The sequence below is a fragment of the Mesoplodon mirus genome (genome assembly GCF_964341445.2).
Source record: "Mesoplodon mirus genome assembly, chromosome: 11".
Classification (NCBI taxonomy): domain Eukaryota; kingdom Metazoa; phylum Chordata; class Mammalia; order Artiodactyla; family Ziphiidae; genus Mesoplodon; species Mesoplodon mirus.
The window spans coordinates 98,958,742-98,980,065 of record NC_138987.1 but is presented as its reverse complement, the minus strand read 5'-3'; the positions used below and the strand labels follow the sequence as shown (position 1 = coordinate 98,980,065).

The 21,324-nt window shown below is 43.0% G+C and overlaps 1 protein-coding gene across 7 annotated transcripts in view; it reads right to left on the bottom strand.

Annotated features, from left to right (window-relative positions):
* Positions 1 to 2,439: 2,439 nt before the first annotated feature.
* PARP11 (poly(ADP-ribose) polymerase family member 11) overlaps positions 2,440 to 21,324 on the bottom strand; it is a 34,859-nt gene continuing 15,974 nt past the window's right edge. For 4 of the 7 annotated variants that reach the window (XM_082636651.1, XM_082636649.1, XM_082636653.1 and 1 more), the window contains 7 exons: positions 18,838 to 18,966; positions 17,861 to 17,981; positions 15,480 to 15,555; positions 12,373 to 12,445; positions 12,163 to 12,293; positions 4,644 to 4,795; positions 2,440 to 2,910 (listed from right to left, as the gene is read on the bottom strand). In XM_082636651.1, the coding sequence (XP_082492777.1) occupies positions 2,594 to 2,910; positions 4,644 to 4,795; positions 12,163 to 12,293; positions 12,373 to 12,445; positions 15,480 to 15,555; positions 17,861 to 17,981; positions 18,838 to 18,963 (996 nt within the window). In that variant the 5' untranslated portion in view covers positions 18,964 to 18,966 and the 3' untranslated portion in view covers positions 2,440 to 2,593. Of the gene's footprint in view, positions 2,911 to 4,643; positions 4,796 to 12,162; positions 12,294 to 12,372; positions 12,446 to 15,479; positions 15,556 to 17,860; positions 17,982 to 18,837; positions 18,967 to 21,324 lie in introns of those variants that run through there. The other 3 variants (XM_082636650.1, XM_082636654.1, XM_082636655.1) reach the window with 2 other exon arrangements.

Genomic DNA, 21,324 nt, shown 5'->3' with positions numbered 1-21,324 from the left:
CCAAGTCTTGACCATCCTCACTGGAACAGTCTATTGTATTTTGTATTTGGCATTAATACAAAACCTTCCTGTTCGTTACCGCCAAGATTTAGGAGACTGTTTCTTATAAACACAGTGTTTTTTCACCCTGAGGCTGATATTACCAAAGTGGAAATGAAGAGTTATTATCAGCTGGAGTGTCTTTAATGCAGAATTTAAAAAATCATTTATTCATGACTCTGGAATGCTTCTCTCCCCACTCCCACCCCCAACACTATGTGATGACAAGAGAAAAGATGGCAAACGGCGGTGTCTGGTCTGATTACACTGATGATACGATTCTCAACTCGACCTACTGATGAAAACGAAGAGAACACTAACATCAATGAACTCCACACTATCACGTTTACAAAGGTCATCACAATCAGCTCTTTCTTATCAAAGGGGAGTTGCAGTAGGTCTCAGACATGAATAACGGCACAGTTGTTACTTACAGTGTCTACTGCAGGGCACTCTGCCTACTAGAGATGAGCCAGCTAGCGAAGTGCAGAGTTCACACCGGTTGCCTGGCAAGTTTCAACCTTGGGCTCTTAGTCTCCTATAGATCAGATCGGCACGTGTCCAGGAGAGTAACAACCCCCAAAGCTACAACAGTTATCCCATTTCAAGTGATGCAAGAGGCCATCATGTTAAATTGGAAAAAAAAAAAAAAAGATAGCCGTGTTGAAGTGAGGACCGCCGTAACATCGTTTTGTATGCAAATAACAAGCAGAAGAGCGAGCTTTTCAGAATCGGACTCCCTGGTGTCTCTAAGGCCCTCTTCTGGGAGCCGGTCCGGAGCAGCGGCGTGCCACCTCCCACGAGGCGGCCTGGTGACTTCCCCGCCTTTGGTTCCCTGATGACCTCGGCATGTTTCTAAGATGTGTCCTTTCTGAACACTAGCAGCACTTCATGGAAACCGGCTGTTAAGTCTGCACATCGGAATTGGGGGGTCTTTGTTGTCACTTGACTGCAAAGTAGTGGACGTGCAATTGCCTGAGTACTAGGTACTCCCTGTGCACGAGTTACTTTCGGCTGCACCATCACGTGTACTCTGGGCTACAATGAGGCTCTGGGGGTATGTGGCAGCTGAAGAATTACACACCTAATCATGCTCCCTACTCCTTACTTGTATGATTCCTAGATGCCTTCCCAGTTCAAGTGATGGAACGAGCGTCCCAGGCATAGACATCTACTGGATTTTTCTTGAGAAGTTAAATTACGTTCACTACCTTTCAGCCCAAACTGAGGGAAGATAATGGAGAGGGAATTTAGTATTAAACTGAGTTAGAAAAAGGTTTCCCAGAAAAGATACCAGTGTTCTTTTTTTTTTTTCTGGTAGAATCATAGAAAATCAAGGTTGGAAAAACAACACTTAACAGCCATATGGCCAATTCCCCCACCTGACACCCAAACTCCTGTATAACATCTCTGCCTGGTTGTTGTCCAGCCTCTGCTAGAAGAGCTTGAGGGGCAGGAAGCTGTTCCAACATCACTTAGCCCTCCTTAAAACAGAATAGCCAAACAGATGCAGCAGGTAAGCAAACTTCCACTGGGCATGATTATGCACTATACCTAACTTTTCAAGAGTTAGCAGATTCTCACTTGCTACTCAAAAGAATAAACCGGATTTGTTCCACGCATCCCAGGCTTTCTGCAAATGATTCAAAATGGGGAGATACAATTTAAAAGTGTGAATTTTGTAAATCACTGCTGAATAGCTGTGTGTGGGGGGGCAGCAGATAAAAATCTCTCTTAGAAGGAATCATTGTAGGGACCCCAAAACAAAGGGAAAGTATGTGTTTTAAATAATAAATAAAAGTTTCACTCTGAAGATGCAATAAAAACCTTGTGCAGTAAGTCTTGGTACAAGAATTCAGGAGCGCTGGGGGATGACACGCGGGCTGATGACGGTCAGTTCAGCAGAAGAGAAGAGGGACGAGGCCGAGTGTGCAGCCTGCTGCCCGAAGGCGTCGGGAGCAGGGCGCCCTGTCTTGATCCTCTCCTTCTGGCTTGTTTGGCAGCACTGCCAACGATTCTCTTGTTTCTATTTCTCTCAAGGTACTCAGGCTGCTTCAAGGTTTTAAATTCCACCCCCCTTCGGAAGACTAACAAAGCAACACATAGATCGGTGGACAATCATTTCAGAATTCGTTTACAAGGGCCTAGTTCCTCTGAAGGGACACCTTTAGGTCTGTATTTTTATTTTTTGAACATACGTATTAATAAGTCTATTTGAGCTGAAAACATTTACCCTGAAGACACGGATGTAAACTTTAAAGACGGAGGGACTCAGCTGACTGCGTTTTGACCGCTGTCTTTCACCCCAGGTGTTAAAACAGCAATGGTATCGATCTGTAACAAACATGAGTAACAAACATATGAGTAATGGACAAAAACAAAACAACAACCAACCAACCCTAAAGTTAGTATGTCTTTTTATAGGGAGGCCCCTTTCTTCCATATCTGCTTCAAAAGTATCAGATAATTAACATTGAGCAGCTAGGTGACTGGCAAGCCGATCTCCCTGCCAAAAAGAATAAAACTTCTTCGACAGTGAAGCTTGGAAATGAACTCAATGGAAGTCTATCAAGTACTCGGGGTAGATCTGGTTGGCGTCGAACACCACGAAGACCCTGGGGTTCCAGGTGTCATCCACACAGCTGTCATACAAGTTCACGTAGCTCCCGTCTTTGGAAGGAGGGCGCACGTATTTGGAGTCTCCGTTTATGTAATCTCCAATCAGCACTCGGGCAAGAAACATAGATTTGTACGTTCTGAACAGATGCTGCTGTTGCAGGGTTACGCCGTGAATCTGGAATGTGTTTCCATGCTTTACCTCGTCTTTGCAGAAGCGGCTGGCATAAGCAGCATCTCGAGCAAAATAGGTTCCTTAAACAAAAAGGAGCCCAAAGAGCCAAGATTACTCCAAGGAGTGTAGGAAACACAAGCAAAAAAAACCCACTGTGATTGTTAGGGGAAGAGACACACGGAATTGTGTAACAGGAATAGACATGGAATACTTTTGAAGAAAAGAACAGAAATCCGTCTGTTATGGACAGCTGTGATGCAGGCTGCCACTGGGATAGATCTGTTAGTACAGACCAGAGTCCCCACCACCAACACCATCCCCGTCCCCACCAAAACGTAGCAACCAGACTTGTGTTTTCAAAAAGAGTCTTGTAAAGAAATCCAATACGTAAGATGGATACAGATGGTTTCTGTGATTACAAGGGACAGGACCTGCCTTGTCACTGCTCGAACCTCCCTCCCACTTCTGTTTCCTTCCACCCTTTCCCCATCCACCACCCACCCATCTAAGCATCCACTGGAGAGCACAGTGAAACCATGGGTCTGCAGAGATGATTTCAAACCCCAAGAAACCACATTTCTGTGCTACAGGGTAACCGTTCAATAATATTTCTGGAGATGAGAGAACCTCATATCCAGGAAAAGATTTCTGGAGAGTGTGATCCTATTCACACCTGAATGTTCCAAAAGGACAACGTCACTTGTCTGCTGCCTAAAGAGGAAACCTCCACGAAGAATCCGACTCTTCCAAAATGGTAGGCCTAGGAGGCTGACATCCTGAAGGGAATACTTACCCTAAAACATTTCGGAAATGAACTGCAAAGTCTCCTATTACCCAAATCCGACGGGACTTAATGTAACACTTTTCTGATCCTCTTACAGTTAAATAAATGGGATGGCCTTTAAAGTCGTTATTTTTAAAATTAATTTACTCTTAAGAATGTAGCACTTCCTGGGCTTCCCTGGTGGCGCAGTGGTTGAGAGTCCGCCTGCCGATGCAGGGGACACGCGTTCGTGCCCCAGTCCGGGAAGATCCCACATGCCGCAGAGCGGCTGGGCCTGTGAGCCATGGCTGCTGAGCCTGCGTGTCTGGAGCCTGTGCTCCGCAATGGGAGAGGCCACAACAGTGAGAGGCTCGCGTACCGCAAAAAAAGAAAAAAGTAGCACCTCCCAACCCTGAGTGGTAGCCAGTTCTCTTGCTGGAGGGAAGGTACAAAATAAGGACCAAGCAAAGAAATGCCCGTCCCTTACCTTTTCCCCTGCCCTCTCTCCTTATTTTGCTTGAGTAGTGAGCACAAACTGGAGAACTCAGACTTTCACCACATTAGAAAAAAGGTGAGGATTTCCCCCATTATTCCTTGATGCTCATTAATATTCCTACTTACCATTTTGTAAAAAATAAAACCAACAAAAAAATAGACCTACGTACAATGCACACATTAGTTGATTTATTTTATAGTGCCCTATGTACTTGACATAAAGCAGTTCAGTGTATGGGTTTATCCGTGGAAAGGACTTATGCATGGAAAGTAAACGTCATAATGCAAAAATCAGCTAATCTGGATATGATGCCCCATCTGAATGACTGGGACTTGGGGGGTTATCTAATCTGGTAGAGGTGTAAAACGTCTTCCTTCCATCTTGCACACGCAGGAAGTGGCTTTTCGGTGTCTCAGAAACTCTGAGGGCGGGCCAGGAACCCAGTACAGTAACTTTTAACTTAGTGACTCTCAAGCCCCTGAGCTACAAACGGTCAGTCCTCTCTCAGGAGAGGAGATTCGCTTCTAGCGCTCCAACTGGATTCTGATAGTTACCTTTTCCAAAGAGAGCACCGTGTACACCATTGATCCTCCAATCAAAGTTATGAATGCAAATTGCTTCCACGAATTCACTGCTGGTACCATGAAATAGCATCTGTTCATTAATCTGAGGCACACCTCTTTTTTTCTTGAGCTGAGCCTTTTTCCTAAAAACACAATACACAGACACAAAACACACAGATATCTACCACAAGTGGCATTATGAATGTTTCAAGGAGCAAACCTCAATAGAAAGGGTAAAACAGAACACAGTTCTTTAACATACATCGTAAGTGGACAAATAGGTCTGTAAAAAAAATAATCTCAAATGATCTTGGACACATAAATCATCTCATCAAAAATTATTAGTTAATATTGACACCGAATGTTGAAAATTATACCAAAAACTATAGATATCCCAGACAATGCCCCACGATAGTAAAGTGACTGATCGCCTAAACCAGCCAAGCTTTACAGATGCCTAAAAATGACACTACAAACAGTAAATAATACACAGTTCAGAGTCTTTAAACAGTGAAGTCCTTGAGCACGGACCATCTTTCTATCCCCACAGGAGGACATGTTGGTTAAACTGAACTGAACTTTGCATCTTAGGGCTGGGAGGGACGTGAAGCCACCCAGTTCAAACCTCTTGCCAATGGCCAATCCTCTTCCAACACATAAAATGCTATTCAATGTAGGACTTCTTGTAATAGTAAAAAAAACAAACAAACCAAAAACAGCCTAAAATTCTTTCACAGCAAAATGAATAATTATATATTTATACATGAAAGTTAAAATAATGAACTAGATCTATATGTATTAACATAGATACCTCCTGAAAAATAATGTTTAATGTAAAAAGAATGATGCAAAAAGAGACCTATAACTCAAAATAATAATGTGTATTGTAGAGGTATACAAACATAGGTAGTAAAAAATATAAAAACATGGATAAGAAGGTATCACAGCAACTTGAGGGGGAAAGAAGGAGGAGAGGATGGGGATGGGGGAAACACTCCACCTTGATCTCTAATGCTGTGTATCTTAAAAAAACAAAAACAAAAACAAAAAAACCCAGACACAAAGATGAAGAAAATGTCACAAATATTAAAATGTCAAATCTGATTGGTAGGTACACGGGTGTCTGTAAACTGTTGGCTGCATTTTCATTTAAACATATTTCATTCAAAAGATGTCTTAAAGATGAAAAAGACCCCTCCCCCGTTAGCTCTGCAGTGACAGCTGCCCAGTGCCTGATCCGCGCGCACGTGTCCAGCACTCCCCGCCCTGCACAGCAGCCAGTCTACTGGCCATCAGCTGTAATTGTGAGAAAGTCACCCCCCGACGGTGAACCAGAATCTGCCTCCCTGGTACTTCTACCATCGGTCTTAGTTATTCCCTTCTGAACACAGAACAACCAAACACTTAACACAAAACAACTCCAAATATCGAGGAATAACTGTGAACACTAATAGGCTTTCTTCCCCAGGTGAACAGACACCACTGTCTCAACTATTCCTCCCATGGCACAGCTTCTAGGCCTTTCTCCACCCTGGACAGCCTTTAGTGGGCAGGAATCTGCTGGACACCTTCTAGTCCAAAAATGCTGGGAAGAAACAGAAACAGGGCCTAGATGTCGTGGGACGGCGCCGAGCTGAGCTCCCTCTGCACCAGGCATCATGCTACTGATGGAAGCTTGTAGTCAGTTAAAACTGCCGGGGCTTTCTCAAAGCAGGCTTCTCTAGGCTCGCTAGATTTGTGCAACTGATTTCTAAATCTCATGTAATAGGTTTATTTCAATTAAGCTCTATCTTGATATAGTAATTTTAAAAGTATAGAATTTATAAAGAGCAGGCAGCTTAGGGACTGTTCGGGGTTGGGGGGAAGGACACTTGCCCTTAAATGATGAGAGAATGGAAATGTATATGGTCTTTCTCAGAGCCCTCTGGCAGCATGTATCAAAATTCAAATGCATACGCTTTCATCTACCGGAGACAGTCTTTTCAGACCATTAAGCATGACGTTAGGAGGATGTGCATTAAACAAACATTTATTTCAGAAGAAGCCAGCATGTTTTCACAAAGAACAAATTATGCCAACTTTCTTTTGAGACCTTTATGTACTGTCTGCCTTGTTTTTTTTACAATGCACATTTGTTGCTTTTCTAACTAAGAAAAAAATCTTTCTAAGAGAAGATAATCACATTTGTTTAGACTCACTGTTTGAATCTTCCAAGGTCTTTCTGACTCCTGATTAATTCACCCTATGAGTAAGCTTCCCCTTCTAGTTTTGAACCTTCCACAAGTGTGATAAGCAAGCCTCCTACATTTTCATCCAAATTCCCGACAGAGGTGTGGAAGGGCTCAAGGAGAAAGGAGAAAGCATGCACGCCATTCAAGTTACTCTTTGATAAGGCTTTTAACCTCTCACTGTTGTGGCCTCTCCCCTTGCGGAGCACAGGCTCCGGGCGCGCAGGCTCAGCGGTCATGGCTCACGGGCCCAGCCGCTCCGCGGCTTGTGGGATCTTCCCGGACCGGGGCACGAACCCGTGTCCCCTGCATCGGCAGGCGGACTCTCAACCACTGCGCCACCAGGGAAGCCCCCCCTTCTAGTTTTGAACCTTTCACAAGGGTGATAAGCAAGCCTCCTACATTTTCATCCAAATTCCTGACAGAGGTGTGGAAGGGCTCAAGGAGAAAGCATGCATGCCATTCAAGTTACTCTTTGATAAGGCTTTTAACCAGACATTACTTTCTCCCTCTGTATGGTCACCCGGCACCCATCTCTCCATCTCTCCTCCATCGTAAGGACCTTTCTCAACCACTCGTAGAAATCAAGTTACACTGTCTAAGGGGCTTATCCACCTACCACTATGGCAGTCCTCTTAGTTAGCGGAACATCAGTGAATTCATTCTGGTTTTTTCTAAGCAAACATTTCTTTAACATATGTCCTTCAAATATTAAGCGTCATGGTCTATAATGACTAGAATCCACGCTATAATCAGGATATTCACTCGTCACTACTTTTCAGGTGTAGAATGAACTTTGGTTTGAAAATTCACTCGAGTCTCTCTTAGATAAGATAAATGAAGGGGTGGTTAGTGAAAGAGCCGAAGTGTGGGCACTGAAACTCTGCTCAGTCACTGGATAGGTACAGCGTCTATGGGATGGGGTGGTCACAGCTCTGCACCCCCCACGGTGTGCACGGTTTACTTTAGTGTCCATCGCCAAGGCACCCAGGACAAGCGGAGACTCACACTATGACCTTGCTCTAGAAAGGCTAACACTGGGTTCCAGGGCCTCTTGGGCTCTAGTTAAACCTTCAGGGAAAGTCACAGGATTGAAACCAAACTAGGTTCTCCACCACCCCGCCCACCTTTGCCCAACCCCACACTCATCTCTGAACTTAGTGAAAATGCTGTTGCACCCACTTCTCAAAGATGTCTTAAAAGTACCCTCCCCCCCAGGGACTAGGGTGCCAACCGGGCCAGGCTGGGTGTGCCCCACATTCCAAATGCAGCAGGAAGAGCTTCGCGCTCTGGACTGAAATAGGTTCGTCCAGTTTAGACCAGCGGTTCTCCCTCCTGGCTGAACACCGGAATCACTTGTAGACCTTTTTAAAGATAAAACTGTCAGAACGCAGAGGCTCTGATTCAGTGGCTCTGGGATGGGTGACAGATGCCCATACAGGTTAAAGAGCTTCCCCAGGTGATTCTGACAGGCAGCCAGGATGCAGAACCTCGCACCTAAATCAGCCTTCTTAACAAAGCAGCAGCCTTCCCTGCTCTTATTTCCTGCTGCCGTATCCTTCCCAACCCTGGACCAACCCAACCGTGTCCCCTCACTGCTCTGGAATTGGGAGTGCTGGAATCAATCAAACAACATCGCCATGGTTCCCACCCCAAATCCGCACGTTCCCACGTCAGCTCAGCCCTCGACACTGATGGAGACCCCGTGGTTCCCAGGTTAGCTCTTTCTCCCCACCCCCGTCCCGTGTTCCACAGTGGCTGTTTCCTGTCTCCGCTTTTCCTCTCTCTCCCTCACATCCCCCTCCCTAGCACCTCATTCTCTGCAGGCCACCTCACTGCTTCTTGCCCCAAGGAAACGAAGTATCAGGAAGGAGCTCCCTGACCTACCTCATCTCCGATCCCCTCCCCCTCCTCATCTGTAAATCTAACTGGACCACCCTGTCTCTCTCCTTCTGACCCGTGTTCTCTGAGTCCCACCCCATTACCCCGCCCTCTCTCTGCTGTCTTTTAAACTCTCCCTCTGCATAGGTTCTTTCCTATAATAATGTGAATCTCCTCAGGTCTCTCCCATCTTTAAATTCGAAAAACAAAACCAAGCGCCCTTCCCGCGCCCACATCCCCACCTTCTCACATCTCTCTCTCCTCACTGCCCAGCGCCTTGAAAGAGTTGCCGGCGTTTGCTGTACACACAGTATAGCCTCTACCAACGCTGCTCTCGCCTAGGTACCAAGGATATTTTATTGCAAAATCCAAAGGACATGTTCAACATTCATCTTTCTTGGTGTCTCTGCCGTATGTGACCCTGAGGATGACACATACTTGCGTCAACCAGGTTCTTCCTTTGGCTCCCGTGACTCCACGTTCTACGGGTTTTCTTCAACTTCATGTGGTCACTTCTCCACTTCCTCCCTGAGCTTTCTCCTCCTCTGCTCGTTCCTTCCAGAGTTTGGTCCTTACCCCCTTCTTTTCCTAATCGACATCAATACCTGGTCACCTTATCAATTCCTGTGGCTTCTGTGACCCCACACTTTCCAGTAACTCCAAAACCTGTATCTCTGTCTACACGGCTCTCCTGAGCTCCCAAGCCGCGTGTCAACTGCTGACCCCGCCCCGTCCTCCCCAGACCAAAACCTGTTCCTACCCATTTCCCTCAGTCAGTGAGAACAAATAAGTCTGAATCCTTGGAGTTATCTTTCCCATCTCCCCTACCCACCCCATCATGCACGTTAAACCGAGTACCAGGCAATAGCATTCTATATCTTTAGTAGCTCAGAACAGTCCTCTTCACTGCAGTGGTACCGACAGCAACTTGACTCAGGCCATCCACTGTGTCCCATTTGTAACGACTGAAACAATTTCCTAAGTTGGTTGGTCACCCTTTCTAACCAGTTTCTCAACCTCAGCACTGCCGACGTTTTGGGCTGGGGAGCTCTTTGTCGTGTGGCCCGTCTTGTGCACCGCAGGATGTTTAGCACCCCTGCCCTCCGCCCCGCAGATGCAGTGGTCACCCCCATCCTACCCCACGACGATCAAAAACAGCTCCAGTCTTTGCCAAACGTCCCCTGGTGGGCAAAATCATCCCTAACTGAGAACCACTGCTTTAAACGCCTTCTCCACAGTGCAGCCTGATAAATCATTTTTCTAAAATGCACATCAGCTCCATCACTCCCTTGCTTAAAGTCCTGCAATGGCTTTCCACTGTCCCAGGGAAAAAACCCAAACCCCTTAGTTTGTTTACAAGGCCCCGCGTGGCCTGGCCTGTGCCAACCCTCTGACCCAGACGCCAGGTCAGTCCAACTCATAAGGCTGATGGAGGAAATCACACGACCACCCCCAGTGGGTCTCCCACAAACCCCTGCACGCTCTACCTCCCGAGTCCTTTTCTAGCATCTTCTCTCACCATTCATCCTATCTTCTGTCCTATTTGAAATCCTCTCAATGTTCTACATTCCCTCTTGTCATCGATCTCTGGCCCATGCTGCTCCCGATGCCTGGGGTGCCCTCCCCTTTCCTCCCGCGTCCAGCCTAGATGACACGGGCTTAGGAAGTGCTCCGTGACACCCCACACACAACCTACTTCTGTCCAAGCTCTGGTCCTGTGCACTCTTACATCCCGAGTGCCTAGAACAGTGCCTGGCACAAAGCTGGTTCCGGAACATATTTCTGGAAGAAGGGAGGAAGGAAGGAAGGCCTGGACAACATGCAAACTGACATCTGCTGGACTCATGTGGGCTTCCCGCCTGTATACTGAGTCACAGGTTACATGACAATGGGGTGGACGAGTTTATTTTCGTCCTTCAGGCAGAGATCAGAATGACAGGCTGTCCTTAAAATGCGACTCAGTATTTTCCGCTGTCACGGCAGGTGGCAGGTTCATTTCCCATCACAGATTTCTATAGGCTGACCTCACATAACATCATGAATGGCATCTACAGAGTAAAAACATCTCCAGTGAGATTCTTAGTATATGATGTGTTGGGGATTCACTGGAACATTTCTACCACTAGGAATTAATTGAGGTTTAAAATTACGAGGAAGACTGATAGGAATTCCACCTCAGAGGCCTGATTAAGAAGAAGGAATTAAGTCTTCATCAGAACCTTTTAGGAAACCTTACTTTATTCACTGAGAGAATAAGATCAAAGAAGACGGAGGCTTCCATACTCCTCCACAAAAGAATCACCTAAACAAGACCTGAATAAAACCTAAACTCAGTTAAACTCAGTACTGTCAGGAATAAAAGTGGTCTGGGCCCAAAGACTCAAAATTACAAAGAATACAAGCTGAAAACCCTTATTTTATAATATAAACTATTATGAGAATAAAACCTGGAGTTTACTCAGGCTGTAGGAACTGACCTACCAGAACCATGAAAGAATTCCGCATATTATCACCAAACAAAAGTCAGCCTGATTTTCAAGTATATGAGAATGAAATGAGTTAAGGCCTGGGATTTGCTTTAAAATACTTCAGCAACAACAATAACATAGCAAAAGAGGAGACAGATTATGATGGTAAATCTAGATAAATGTTAAATCAGGATGATGGATACACAGGGTTCATGACATCAGACTCTATTATTTGACATTTTCCTGACTAAAGGTTAAATGCTTGTATTAAAAAATATTAGAAATCAAACCTTGAACACAGATTTAATAAAAGTATTTCAGAAAATCACTTATTTTAAGTAATGCTTATTATTCAAAAAAATACAGCACAATGTGTTCGTGTGGACAACACCTGTTAAGCTTCTTGTCATGGGCTTTATTTTTAGGTTAAGTGCACACCAAACCAATCCAATGGGTCATCTCCAACCTAAATTGAGTAATGAATGGAGATTTTAAATCTAGAACACAAACTCTGGGCTAAGCAGGGAATTTGAAGGTTCGTTTTACAATGTCCTTCAAAACTAAAAACAAGCAAATGACTTACAGGCTGGGAAGTCTGAGCCAACAAGGTCATAGTAACAGAACTAAACAGCTCCCCAGACCCCCTGGTAATGCTGATTCAGCCACGATGCCCAGCTCGAAACTCCGAAAGCAGTGCAGAAGAGGCTGTCAGACAGTGTTGTACAGGATGCTGGTGCTGGCTTACAGAGCAGCTCTCCCTGAGGATGCGGAAAAGAGCTGAGAAACCAGGTCAAAACACGTACGGTGCATCTACACAGCTCACGTGGTGGTGCCACTGACAATGAATACGATTAAACATTTGTGCTTCACCGTCTCTGAGACTGTAAAAGGCTCAGAGGCCAAGGAGGGGGGTCGGAGTAGAAGCTGTCTCACCTGCAAAAGAACTCCCACAAGTCTAGGTTTTGAATTCTCTGAATTCTTTTAATTCTGCTGCGATCCACTGTTTTCCCAAAGAGACTAGCAACTTCATTGTATTCGTGGGTTTGATTGTGCAAAGGAATGAGCTGGAAAGAGAAGTTTGCACAGTTTTACTGGGGTTCTTTCCAACCTCTCCCACCTGCAGTTGGTCAGTGCTGCTCTCACCTGATAGGGCAGGTCGGTATTCACATTCTCCCAGTGGAGTGGCATGGGGATGGCCTCATTTTCACAGATATAACTTTAAATAGAAAAGACAAAAAAAAAAAAAAAAGACAAAACAAAATATTAGAATCACTGTCAATGACTTAGACGTTTTCTCCCAAGCTGAATTTTCAGGCTGAGGTACTGTGACAAATGCAAATTAAATGTAGTCCTTGGTTTCTTTATTTTAAAATATTTATTGAATATCCGCTTGTGTGCAGCTTTTTAGGGGCTGAATTGAGAAATCTGATGGGAAACGTCTAATCCTACATAACATTAAAATTTCAAAAATAGTCGTTTAATTCAGTCTTGTTTTTCTTATTTTTTCAGAATTTCTTTTAAATGTAGGAAGATTTTAGGTGAAGAAAAGGAATTTCCAAGAAGAAAATCAAAAATTCTTGATTAAAAAAACAAACCTCTTTAACAGATGTATACTGCCTATTAAATACCATCCAAAACCCTCGGCTGCATGTTCAACATCCTTCAAGATCTAACTCAAACCTAAACCTTTCTCTCTTTATTGTCCACTATCCCCCTGCACAGTCCGCATGAACTCACTCAGTGCAGAAGCCAGTAAAGTTATCCACCATGTTTAAGCCACTGGATGTGAACACAGAAAAAAACAATGATCTTGGCGAGCTGGATGGCAAAAGGCTGTGACCGATAATATTGATACGAATCCTTTTTCTGGTGACTGCAGGTTATGGAAGACATCCATAAATTTCAAGCCTATCTTTAGCAAATTTTTTAACTCGTTTTAACTTTGGGAAGATCACACAATCATATGATTTGAAGATGAATAGGTATAAAAAAGTGAACGGTGGATGGTTTCCCTCCCACTCCAGTCCTTGGGCTTATCACCTCTTGCTCTTCTCACTTCTCACCTCTACTGTTTTTAGTCTCTTGGGTATTCTTCCAGAACTTCTCTAGGTTAACACAAGCCTTTTTTTTTTTTTTTGCACACACGAATGGTAGCATAATCGTGTGTCTTTTGCAGTTGCTCTTTTTTTTCACTGACTATGTTCTTAGAGATCCTTGCATATCAGTAGGTAAGACAGCATCCTAGCACAGAGCCTGGCACAGGGCAGACACTGTTGCATTGACACACCCCTACTGATTACAAGTCCCCGACTGATGACATTTAGCCTTTTTCAACTCTTTGCTACTGTTAAGGATGCTGCAAAGAACAAGTCTGTCCCTTTGTCATTGTACACGGCCACGTGTCAATTTTTAGGATAACATCTTTGAAATGGCATTTCTGAGTCAAAGAATATATTTATTCCTGATTTTGACAGAAACTGCCAAAGTGCCCTCCTCGAAGGCTATACTCATTGACATTTCCCCCAGAAATGTAGAGAATGCCTATTTGCCAACAACCTCTCCAAAGGAGTATGTTGTCAAACTTGAGAATTTTTGTCAATCTGATGGTAAGAAATAATCTGGTATAATCTGTATTTCCCTTATTACGAGTGAGGTTGCATGAACTGTTCAAATTCTTCTAAGAATTCTTCTGTTCTCACCCTTCTAAGGGGTTGCTGGTCTTCTACTTAGAGATTCCAAAAAGTACTTCAAATACTATACAGATGAACCCTTTGACTGTGATACCGAGTAACAATACCTTTCCCAGGTTTTCTTTGTTTTGTTTTTTTTGTACGTTTACTTTGCCTGATGTATCTTTTAGCTATGGAAAAGATTTTTGTTTGTTTGTTTAATGTTTGTAGCCTTAATTATAAATTCCTTGTCGACAGGAAATGTACGATTCACTTTGCATGTCAAAAAATGCTCAGTGTATTCCTGTAATAAATAAACATCGGTGTATCAATACCTCCTCATCTTCACCACTCTGCTGTATCCTAACTGTTCTTCCTCTCTTATTATCTTGTTTTTTGTCCTCTGTTGTCGTTAGTTCTCTCCCTCTCCTATCTTTGTTCTATGGCTCGTATAGTCTGTGAGAGAACAAAGTGCTTGACCCCAGTAAGTGCTTCTCCCCACCAAAGGGTACCAGATATAATAACACACAGTTACAGTAACAATTTTCCATTATTATGTCTCATTTTTCTCCCAGATTCCCCACCCCTTGAAGATAAGTAATTCCTTTATTAAAACCCTTACACTTAAGAATGAGGATGTGATGTAGCTGGGAAGGAAGTAAGATTCTCTCCCTTCCACAGAAGTACTAGAGCATTCATTATATAAGTACTTGAGTAACTTTTAAATCATGACCCTAAAATGTAAGCCGAAAGTCTCAAGAAGCTAACTGACAGAAACTTTAAAAATGTCTATCTTTAATCCTTTCAAAATATCTCCTTGAAAGGAACAAATGGGCATCTCCTACAATTCACATGCTAGCATTGTTTCTGTTTCATTTTAAATTCTTTGAACAGCAGGGATTTCAATACTTGATTGAGGAATCGTTCCAGAAAACAGGAGACATGCCCTTCAACTCCATTCATATGAATAACAAATATTTATTCTCTTCTGGCATTCATACTCTCTTTTCAGGCTATAGACAGCAGGAGACAGAAAAAGGAAAACTTGCCACCCAGATCCAGGGAGCAGGGGGCTGTGCCCTTGTCCCATGCATCCCCATCTTCCCAGGTCCCCTTTAGTCACTACAGATTTGAAATTACTTCTAGGAGTTGCCCAATGGGGTTCAGTGCAGGTGAGGACAAAGTGGGTAATTACCTAGGATTTATGGCCCAAATAACTGGATGGTCCTGTGAGAGTCTTTCCAAGCTAATTAAAACTTACCTCAGTAGGTTACGTTAAGGATTTATAGCAGAGAGCATAAAGCATTTTGTAACTACCATGCAAAGTGCTCTAAAGAATTGAAAAATACAAACATATAAGGGGAAATGAAAAGGACAACAGGAAAGGAAATGCCAGCAGAAAATAACAATACTGCTCTTGCATCAATGAATGTGAAATTCAGTACAGAAAAGATCAATATTAAGCTTATTAAATAACCTACCGAAACATTTTCAGTTTATTTGTTCCTCTGTTAAATATTAAGGAAGACAAGAGAGAGAAAAAGCCCACTCTGGCTTTCCACCCCATTCTCTCCACAATACCTGAAAGCACTGATAGAAAAAGGGGCTCTTTTTATTAAGCGCTGTTTTCCAGTGGTGAGATTCATCTGCTTCATTTCTGTGCAAAAAGACAAAGATGTTAGATAAGTCACAGAAACACACTGTGCTATAAATTGTCATGAAAATTTCTAACCACACTACATGATGGTCAGGGAATCATGGAGCTTTGGGAGTAGCTACTAAGCACAGTATATTAGGGATACCTGACCAACATCCGTTTATCATGGCATAAAAAGCAGCTTCATCGCTTGATCTAAGCTCACACAGGAGGAAGCTAACCTCATACACGGCTCAGTATGTAAGGTCTATCCCTTTCTGTAACCATACTTGGGTTAAACTGACTTGAAAAAAGGAGAGGTCTCAACTTAGGAAAATTAAGAGTACTAGAAAGAGAAAGAAATTACAGTACTGAATCTTCTGGTTGGCTTCTTAAGTGAAAAAGGTTACTCTGATTTCTCCAGAAATTTTGGAAATGATTAAAAAGATACATTACCATGATAAAATGTGTACAATTCAGAGAGTTTCAAAATTTTGTACATTTCTTGCCTTCTCTTTAAATTGTACACCTAAACCAAAAAAACAGAAAACCTAGCTAGACTCAACACAGACTTACATGAAAGATTCTAGTGACGCAAGACTAATGAACCAACTAAAGTATCATTTTCTTCTTTCCTCTGTTCCTCAGCTGTGGCAATATTTACTAGGTCCCCCTCTTCATTCCCGCAAAGTTAGGTGCTAAGCCTTAATGTGAGATTCTCGTCAGTTTACCTTGTCTAACTGGCATCATTCCACTCCAAGGTAAAGGGGTTCACCCATCCAGGCCAGTGCTGTGTGAAGTGTGTTTGCCCTTTCCGTATTCTCCTAGGATCTGCACACACTGGCGTGACCACCGCGCAGGGAAAAAGAAAGGTCACCCCAGCACGTGCAGGGAAGCCTGTGCTGCGTTCTTCTCATACTACCTCGTGTTGAGTTTGCTCTTCACCATTTTTATAGAGAAGCCAAGCTGGCTCGTGGCAGAGCCATGGGGAATGCTACTGCCTGTGCCTCTGAAACAGTGCCATCGCACAGAGGAGCGGGAGCTGGCGCTATTATATGTGACTCCTGTTCTTTGATAAAGACTTAAATAAACTGCACCGTCTGAGAGAAAACTTCCAAAAAATACAGCTTACTGGAAAATATCCTTTCAGAAAATGTGGCTTGCTGGGCTACCTCCCAAAAGCTCTGACAAACTCCGTGCTCTGCATGAAGCTTGATGTCTGCACATTGTGATGTCTCAGTATGGCTTCAACACTGACAGGTGTACACGAGACTGAAGTGTCTGCTGACACCTTCCATCTAAGACGAATGTCGGGCCCCCTTAAAGGCAGCCTATTTGCCTAATGTTGTAAAATATATTATGCCTAGTCAGGAGGAAGAATCTAATGGCTTTAACTCTTGATTAAAAAAAAAAAAAACTAACTCTGGGGGCACAACAGTCATTAGAGATCTGATTCCATCAGTGTCTTAGTGGACAAATCTCCTGCAGCATGTCTGGGCCTTGGATCCTCCAAGGGAATCTCCTAGGGTTTCAACACCCTCCCTCACCACAGTATAGCACTGACTCTGTCATAAGGACTCTACTCACAGAAAATAGGAAAGAACATCTAGAGGACTGAGCTGTGGGGCAGCCCAAAGGCGCTTTTGTTAAGAAAGCCTCTCCCTCCAGGTTTAGTTTGCCTCTAAGCAATAAACAGCTGAGGCTGGCAGCTTGAAACTGCAGGGTGAGTCCAACAGGTTTCTCATGGGGTCCCTAAAAACATGCCCATGTATCATGGATGAAATATAAAGCAGGGCTGATTTCCAGATTAGCTGGTTAATCTGTGAAAGAGCCAACAAAAGCAGAAAGTGGCAGGAGGCAATGTCCATTGAAGAGTAGTTTTCTAGGAAAGACACCAAGAGATGGGTCATTCAGCTGAACTTTGGTCCTAAAACTCCATCCAGCTACCTGTGACTCTGTCGTGTAACCTCTCTGATTGACCCTTAAAATACCTGACGGATCCTACCTATTGCAAAAGGCTGAGAGGATGATGAATAAAACAATGGCTTAGAGGTGTTCTGTGTTCCTTAGAAGAGAAGCATTACAGGAAAATACATGACAATCTCCATATATGGTAGTATCTATAAGCATACAAATAACCTTTATAAAAGGCAATGTTGCTCAAAAAGATTGTAAATCTTGAATTTTTGTACAGGTATTTTTATGTGTTACAAAAAGGATTTACTCTGTTGTTTGCAAGTATGTCAACTAATCCTGATTTTCAGAACTGCAGATTTCACCATATCAACATACTAAGAACACACAACTATTAGGGAAAAAAACATACCTGCAAAGTCTATCTTGTAGCTGAATTTGGAAGTAGTAAAAGAAATGGAGCCACAAGGGTTTGTTTTGAAGCTTTTTTCGATATCTTCACTGCTAACTGAACACTGAATGTTGGTATCCGGCTTTAAGACAAACCAGAAAGTTCATTTACCAGCTGTTCACAGGAATGGCTTGGCCACAAAGGCAGTAATGGGGGACGGAGACAGAGAGTGGAGGGACAGAGGAAACTTACTAATCACCTGTTCTAGTTCCCAACACACGGGGAGAACCACAGCTAAGACAGCATATGGAAAATAGCTTAAGGATTTCCAGCAAAGAAACTTCGATAACTGGTTATAAGGACTTTTTCCAAAGTATTACAGTGTTTCCAAATTATTGCCAAAATTACACATCTTAAGTGGCTCAAATCAAATCTTCTTTAAGTAGCCTTGTAAGAAAAAAAAAAAAAAAAAGCCCTCAAGCTCTTGAGTATGGGTTCAGGTCTCAGCTTAACCGTTAACGAGCTGTGTGGCTCAAGACCAATTACAGTAACTTCTCTGAGTTGCACTGTCTTTGGCTGTAAGACAGAGTGCTAGCATCTGCTTTCGGGTTGCTGTGAGGCTGGAGGAGAAGACATCTCTACACCCCCTAACCTAACACCAGGAGCACAGAGGCGTTTAAGACCGGCTTGGTCGCTTCCCCTTCCCTTTGTCCAGCAAAGCAGGCCTGGCCTTGCTCACATGTGCCGAGACCACGTACCCCTCAGTCACGCTTGCACTCTGGACATACAGAAAACACACACCGTGTCTTCTAAGTAAACACTGTGAAAACCTGGGGAAAGGAAAAGGACCAGAAGAATTTCTGATTTTTCTTTTCGTTCCGCCCTCTGACTTCCCTGAGGTTTGATTTCTTTCGGGTGCTGCCCGGACTCCCTTTTCACACCGGCACCACGGTGCTCGGTGAGTCGAAACCCCGCCTGCTCCGCCCGAGGGGCGTTACCTGAAACATGTGCCACTTCCCGCACTCGGCCAGGAAAAACCAGCCCCACTGCGTGTCCGAGGTGTCCATCTCATCCGTCTCGCTGTTTGTAGTCTTGGGTAAGAATTCTTCCGCTCTGTGGAACATCTTCTGAAGTGCCGGGAAGAGAGGAAGAAATCGTTCTTTTAATAACCCGTGTGCTTTTCACATAGCATTTTTCTTCTCACAAAGAGCTGTATTCCAACAGTGATGTTGACAAATAGCATTCTATCTCGCACACTGGCTCTGAAGATAAACATTTTAAAATGTTAAATTATCACATCTGCACATCTTTCTTGGACATGGGCCTTAACATTCCAGTTTTTTAGCAGCAACTGCTACAGAAATGATTTGGGTGTTTTGGGTTAATTGCTTATAAGAAAAATTCTATAGTAGCCTGTTTAGAAAGAAAAAGGAAAGATTCAGTTTGGGATTATGAAATAACCACAAATTTAATTTTTTGTTTAAACTGTCCACGATCTGATTAAAAAATCTGGTCTTTATTTTAAAAAATGTTGAATATCCTCACACTTAACAAATAAGACAAACAATCAGACACTTAGGTGGATATATCAATGCCCACGCAACTACTTAAGTAAGCTGTATCAACACCTATAAGGACTCCAGATTCTCAGTTTAATGCCAAGAAATTTCTGTCTTATCAAATGTTCACGTATTTGGTCAAAAGGATCCACTATCATAACTAGTTAAGACCAAATACAACTGATTTTTGTTTTAAATATTCGTATTTCGGGAATTCCCTGGCAGCCCAGGGGTTAGGACTCGGCGCTTTCACTGCCGGGGCCTGGGTTCAATCCCTCGTTGGGGAACTAAGATCCTGCAAGCCGCTCAGCGTGGCCAAATAAATAAAGTATTCATATTTCATTTAGTGGCACAGAAAGATGTTTATAACATATAGTGCTGAGTACAAAGAATGTTACGATAAATAGAAATAGTATGACCCGATTTTAATAAAAAATACATCTATATTTACCCACGTGAATGTTTGTGTATGTATCTGTATGTGTGGGTATATGCATATGTACATACACACAGAAAAAGTCTGGATGGATACATAAACATTTATCATAGTTTTTCCTGAATATTAGGATCATAATAATAGTAATCCTTATAGGGCTCTTCCTATGTGCCAGGTGCTGTCCTCAGTACTGCACAAATATTAAGTCATTTGGGCCTCACAACAACCCTTTAAGGTATGTACTATTAATACCTCAAATTTATAAATGAGGAGGTCACACAATGGGGAAGCCAGGATTCAAACCCAGGCAGTCTGGATCCAGGGTCTGCCCATGTAAGCACCATAGAATACTACCTTATACTTCCTTATCAATGACGTTATAATCTTGCCTATATTATGTACACATTATTTTTGAAAAGTTTTAAACACTCTTGGGTGGAGACTGTGATGAAGAAGAGGTCATCAGAAAAGGGGCGAAGAAGTTAGTCAAAGAAGATTCAGCTTTATCTGGAATGCGGCTTTCTGTCCTCAGTCTTTAAGGGTTTTTAAATTATTAATTTAAATTTGCGCAGCTAATACATGAAAATCTCTCCCTGCAAAAAAAACCAGAGCATTTAAGATAAAGCTAAAGACTCTTTTTGACTATCATTTCCATTCCTGGCACCTCTCACCTTCCTTCACCAGGGTTAATCAATACTGTTTGCTTACTGTGCAACTTTCAGGCTTTGCTCTCTCTCTCTCTGCGTGTGTGTGTGTGTGTGTGTGTGTGTGTTTCATCATAGACACACATATAAACTTATATGGCTTCTGCTGATTTGTTAAAAATGTGATTTCCTATATCTCTGTGTTTTTTTTTTAACAAAGAGTATGTACTATACTTGGGTAATTTGGAAAATATTTGCTTTAAATTTCATTGCTTAAAGTGTACAGAAGTGGTGTAACCTGGGATAAGCTTCCATGGCCTTGTTAAGGCCACAGCTTCCTCCTCACAGAACCTAGATGAAAGGCTCCTTCCTCCCGGGGCTGCTGGGAGAGGTGACGCTCGGTACTGCAGTGAAGTACCAGGCACAGTACCTGAGCTCAGGGAATGGGGCTTGTTATTTTCTCATTCACTTTTGGAAACTCTCTCCAAGGGATGCTTTATGATTATGTTCGGGATTTTTCCTTCATGTTTTAAAGTGGATTGGCCACTAAGAAATGAAAACCAGAACACCCTAAGAGCAAGAGCTACAGATTTGGGGCCCACTATTTACCTTATCTATTTTAACCCAATAAAAAAGGCAATGATCTAAAATTTAAGATCAGTTGTGTAGGTTAACTATTCACAACACCTGCTCTTCCTTCTATTATTTATTGTTCACATAATTTGCTCATTTTACTCTGAGAGACAAAGAAAGTGAGAGTGACTTAAATTTATTTTTCTTCTGAAAGTAACCAGAAAAATTTGGAAGGATGAGATTCAAGGAAACAGTTAAGATAAAAATGTGGCT